Genomic DNA, 6,147 nt, shown 5'->3' with positions numbered 1-6,147 from the left:
GAAAATTGTTATGGTGTGAACGCTTTTCACAAGATGGCGTAACATGATTATAATCAACTATATTGTTCATAAGACATTAGTATTAGTCATATTATATTTTTTAACAATACATTCTTTATCTAGTCCCTTAGGCAGAGTATATAATAATAATAATATGGGTTCACACCATATCAATTGTTGGTTTAACAAATGGCTTATATAAGTAATGTGTTTTTTGTGTCCCACCCGGCCTGATGAGCTCTGGATTGAGCGAAATGCGTCGTCTGCAATGGAATACTACCATTATACAATCTTCTAATTTGTGAACATTCGTAAGACACTACATAAAGAATGTAGTGTTACAAAATATAATAGGCCTAACATAATGTCTTATGAAAAATTTAATTATATGTAATTTTATGCTGTTTCTCTTCCTCTGTCTGCACACCTAGTTATGGATTTAATAATTTACGGGATTACATGCTTACCATTTTCAAACGGAATGAAACGTCGTAGACACTTTGTATTTTATTTTCACTTTACTGTTCTGTATTATAGTTGGTCTTTCTACACTATTCGTTGTCTTATGACAAATGGAAGAATGAGTAGTGATATTTTAAAAGCTTATGTAAATATTTTTGAAATTATATAATTACCCTGGATTACCTTCTGTATTTCCGTTGCATCAACAGGACATCCTATGTTGCAGAATAAGAACATCAGAAATTCAGAAGATCGAATTTCAGGTTAAAGTCCCGAAGAAATATGGGGGTAGCTCTCAACTGTTTTGGTAAATTAACATATTATTTTTACCACGTTATTTTTTGAAAGCTGCAAGTACAATTTTAAATATTCTTATTACTTAAAGTTGATTGATAATGAAATTAAAGCTTTATAAGATATTTCTTTCCTGTTAAAACTTTACAAATTAAAAGTTGTAAGGGAAATTCAAGTATGTAGGATATTAATGTTAGGAGTCATTAAAAATTCTTAAAATATTTTGGACTCTAGGCCGATTTTTCCAAATTTATGGGAAAAAAATGGTCTTTCAAAATTTGGAATTCTGGATTTTTAAGACTATGCGGAAACCAAGAATCCCTCAAATATTTGGAATTCTAGACTTTTACCCGACACTTGTGAAAAAAAAACGGACATTTTCATTTTCCTCTCCCCGTCACACCAAACATGCTCGCCCTTTCAGCCGTGGGGGCGTTATAATGTGACGGTCAATCCCACTATTCGTTGGTAAAAGAGTAGCCCAAGAGCTGGCGGTGGGTGGTGATGACTAGCTGCCTTCCCTCTAGTCTTACACTGCTAAATTAGGGACGGCTGGCGCAGATAGCCCTCGTGTAGCTTTGCGCGAAATTCAAAACAAACAAACAAACATTTTTCTGTAACAGTGAAATTACCGTTGAACCTCTTTAACATGGTTAACACAGGATAAGACTGAAGGCTTATAACACTAAAATATCGGGTTTCGATACCTGTGGTTGACACAGCACAAATATCCCATTGTGTAGCTTTGTGCTTAGAAGATAAAGAAACAAACCTACCTGACCTGAGCGTGGCTTAGCAATTAGCGTATCGAATTGTGGATTAAAGGTTCAGTTGCTCGCTTCCCGTTACCGCCAAATAAAATTTCGCTCTACACTTTTAGGGCATAAGAAACAACTACAGATTCTATCTGACTTAGGTATGTGTTTGTCATTGTTAGACAGTTACACATATACTAAGATAACAACATACACCTGGATGTACTTATACATCTAAATGACATGCGAAGGAGGCATTTTACCCACCAGTGGTAGAGCAGTAAGTCTGAGGGCTAAAATTTAGGTTTGAAACCCACGATGTGCCCAGCACGGATAGATCATTGGTTAGGTTTGTATTTAACAGCAAACAAACGAAAACCCCTTGTTTCTTACTTAACTGTCCGTTTTCCTGTCAAAAGCCCTATTCAACAGGGTTTGATAATGACGATATTAGACGTTTATTCTGACGTTTACAATAATGAGGAACAATAGAGAATTCTCAATAGTCGCGGAAGTTGAAATTCTTTCAGGCAGGATTAGAGTAAATAAATCTATGAGTCCCTTTGTTTGTTTTTTTTGCTTTTTAATAGTTATATTTATGCGCGCCAGTAATACCAAGCGTGGGGCGCACGTATACCCGATTCTTTTAGACAGGATTAGATTAAATTAAGCTATGAGATCTTGAGCAAGGTCAAATACATCAATCTGTCAAGAAGTGACAGAGCTATGAGCTAAAAGTTTGTACTTGAAAAGCTTAGAGCTGTTCTATGAGCCGTTCTGCTGCGGCTAAAAATACGATTTTAATTTACAGTTAAACAGCGTTTTTCTTATCTTTCATTATTTTATTTTCCACATTATTTTTGTTTTATTAATGTAAGACCAAAAACTCACACTTTTAGTATCGTATATCACGGTATATAAGACAATTTTTAGTCAAAATGTATGAGATGCGAAGCAAAATTCAAGATTCGAGTCGCGAAATTTGCCGAAAAGATAAACATCTGTGCTGCGAGTGGGGAATTTGGCATAAATAAAAAAACTCGATTGGCGAAAACAGATAGGGAACAAAGTGTGCAGCTCGGGGACGAAAAACTGGTTTCTGGTCTGAACTGGAAGCAGATCTTGTGAAATGGGTTGACTAAAACCCCAAGTTTGGTCTGATTGTAACAAGAAATCAAATTATTCTAAGACAAGGCGTGGGCCAAGAAAAGAAATATTTCTGACTTTACTGCTCAGTTGGTGTACCCGTTTGTTAAAGTGACACAACTTAGTCATACGACTACGATGCCTGCCCAACGACCGAGAACGACAATGATCCCATGGAGGAATGTGATGTCTACGACAATCAGATCACTCAAAGTGAATTCAATGAACTTTCGGCAATTCAGATTCCGAAGATGAAAACTTTGATGGATTTTAAGTTTTGTTGTAAATACTGTATATGAACACTCCTCTGTAGATATCCGTCTGTCTTTAGAAATATATGTATAATGTATAGGCTTTCTGTATAATTTGGGTAGACTTATATGGTGGTGATCAGAAAAATATAGGATTTTTACGACTAGATTTAGGGGGCCGACTTATACGCCGGGTCGATATACAGTAATTACAGCAATTAGGAAAGAAAATATCGTATTTTTCTATTTCCTGTATTTCAATAATGTATACTTTTCTGAGTTAGTGAGAAACGAATATTTCTTTTCTTTTTACACTGTTGTAAATGTGTTGAAAAAAACAATAGAAAAACGATAAAGTCATCTGTAATAGTTTTAGGATCAGACTAAACATTTTTGTTTATCAACTCCAGCTCCTCAGCTGTAATTCTACGACGCTAAAAACTGAGTTTCGATACCACTAGTGGGTAGAGCACAGATAGCCCATATTCTAGCTTTGTCGTGTGTGTGTGTTTTTTTTTCTTAGTAGCACATTATATATTTTGTGTTTTCTCTTTCATTCCTCAAAATCTCCTTTTTTTCTCTTCTTTCTTTTGTATAATGCTCTTGTTTTGGAGTTGCGTTCTGATCTTGTGGATCAGTCACTTCCCATTCATTTATAATCCTTTCTTATTTTCCAGTTGATGTTTCATCTACTTTTTATCACGATCATTTATCTGTGGGCGACGTGGCTTAGTGGTCAGTGCTTTTGATTCATGATCGAAAGGTTGCGGGCTTACCCGTGCCTGGTCAACATGTCCTTGACCACTTTACCCTATACTTGAATCAGACACCCGTGCCTAGTCAACATGTCCTTGACCACTTTACCCTATACTTGAATCAGACACCCGTGCCTGGTCAACATGTCCTTGACTACTTTACCCTATACTTGAATCAGACACCCGTGCCTAGTCAACATGTCCTTGACCACTTTACCCCATACTTGAATCAGACTACGGTTGCGGACAGGAGGCTTACCCGTGCCTGGTCAACATGTCCTTGACCACTTTACCCCATACTTGAATCAGACACCCGTGCCTAGTCAACATGTCCTTGACCACTTTACCATATACTTGAATCAGACACCCGTGCCTGGTCAACATGTCCTTGACTACTTTACCCTATACTTGAATCAGACACCCGTGCCTAGTCAACATGTCCTTGACTACTTTACCCTATACTTGAATCAGACACCCGTGCCTGGTCAACATGTGTTTGACTACTTTACCCTATACTTGAATCAGACTACTCGGCTATAAATTGGGTTCCAGCTAATAACTGGGGCGTTAGTCTGCGATGGATTAGCATCCTGACTAGGGGGATTGTGTTACCATTCTCATCCATTTGTACGACTAGAGCCAGAGTTAAGAACGGACGGAATAAAATAACTATATAATTATATATAGAGAGAGAGCGCGCATTATATATAACAATCACAAACTCGCATCACGTGGAGTTTCTTTTGTTAATTAAATAAACGTGGTTTCATTACATGTTGACCTGTTATACTTGGTCATAAAATAATGAATAAAAATCAAATCTTCGAACGTTTTCTACACCTTTAGATCCAAGTACGTAACTTCTAAAACATCAAAGTTCCTAGGTTTCACTTACTGTGAGTAAGGCTCCTACATCTATAGATCCAAGTACGGAACTTCTCACAACATTAAACTATCTAGGTTTCACTTACTGTGAGTAAGGCTCCTACATCTTTAGACCCAAGTACGTAACTTCTCAAAACATCAAACTTCCTAGGTTTCACTTACTGTGAGTAAGGCTCCTACATCTATAGATCCAAGTACGTAACTTCTCAACAATATTAAACATTATAGATGTCACTTACCGTGAGTAAGGCTTATACATCCTTATACCCAAGTACATAACTTATCATGACATTAAACTTTCTAGGTGAGTAAGGTTCAGATATTCATATACTTTAGGATGTTTGATGTTGGAGGACAACGTGGAGAACGTCGCAAGTGGATTCAAGTATTCGATGGTATTACAGCTATCTTATTTCTCGTATCATCATCCGGTTTCGACATGAAACTTAGGGAAGACAACGACAAAAACCGAATGAAGGAATCGCTCGAGCTCTTTCAAGACGTCTGGTCAAGTAGGTAAGTTTCTCTTTGTCAATTGTACTTATATCAGTATCGGTTATTATTGTGTATTCTATATTAGCGAAGGAAATGTACAACTACAACCTCTCATTATTTCCAAAAATTCAAGGTTTTAAGCAAAATTATTAAATTAAGTGTTTCATTTATTACAGGAATCACTTACAACTCGTATCTTAGAATAATATCGGCAAGAGGCTATTTAACTATTTTTTATAATGGTGTTCTTAAAGTCATTGTTTTTTTTCTAAACAGTTAAACGGTTTAATACGGCACACAGTGTGCGATATCTGTATAAATATAATTGTACTGTCTGTTGTCTGTCCCTGTAACTACTTCGCAGGGTGTAGATGGATCTTCACCAAATTTGGTATGGAGGTCATAGGGTCCAAGGGGAGATACATACACATTTTCAATTTTGTATTTTGCGTTTTTATCGTTGTTTCTGCCCTTTTTTTTACCACTACCTCACGTCCTGTTGATGGATCTTCACCAAATTTGGTATGGAGGTCATAGGGTCCGAGGGGAGATACATACAAATTTTCCGTTTTGAGTTTTGCGGGTTTTATGGGTGTTTTTTTCGTTTTCGCCCCTCTATTGATGGATCTTCACCAAACTTAGAATAAAGGTTTGTTGGGTCCATGCGGAGATACACGCAAATGTGCGGTTTCACATTTTGTGTTTTGCAGTTTTTATGGGCGATTTTGCGTTTTTTTACAATTACATATAAGGGAAGCAACTTTTCATGTCCTTTACATAGCTTCCATCCAGGGAACGGGTAGTCCAACTACTTATAAACAGATATACAGACCAGAACATACAAATATATGAAGCTAATTCTATATGCAATAAACTTGCAAGGAGTACAGAATATCGTTAATCAAAATGTATTTCATATTCGTGTTCGCGAGGCTTAACTTATGCGTCCATAACATAAAACATTATAAACTTCACTTCTCCAGCACGGTTTAAAAATCCTGGACTGACCACCACTTCATCAGGTCCTGGCTACATATTTTAAACTGATAACCACTCCATCAGGTACTGGTTACATATTTTAAACTGACCACCACCCCATCAGGT

At 36.7% G+C, this 6,147-nt stretch overlaps 1 protein-coding gene across 1 annotated transcript in view; it reads left to right on the top strand.

Moving 5' to 3' along the window:
- Nucleotides 1–6,147, top strand: part of LOC106458943 (guanine nucleotide-binding protein G(s) subunit alpha-like) — a 33,645-nt gene that overhangs the window by 21,728 nt on the left and 5,770 nt on the right. The window contains exons 8-9 of the mRNA XM_022385309.1: nt 672–769; nt 4,885–5,064. Coding sequence (XP_022241017.1) covers nt 672–769; nt 4,885–5,064 — 278 coding nt within the window. The remainder of the gene's footprint in view (nt 1–671; nt 770–4,884; nt 5,065–6,147) is intronic.

This window comes from Limulus polyphemus, unplaced genomic scaffold (genome assembly GCF_000517525.1).
Source record: "Limulus polyphemus unplaced genomic scaffold, Limulus_polyphemus-2.1.2 Scaffold536, whole genome shotgun sequence".
Lineage (NCBI taxonomy): Eukaryota > Metazoa > Arthropoda > Merostomata > Xiphosura > Limulidae > Limulus > Limulus polyphemus.
The sequence above is the reverse complement of the archived record's forward strand: the minus strand, read 5'-3'. Positions and strand labels throughout refer to the sequence as shown.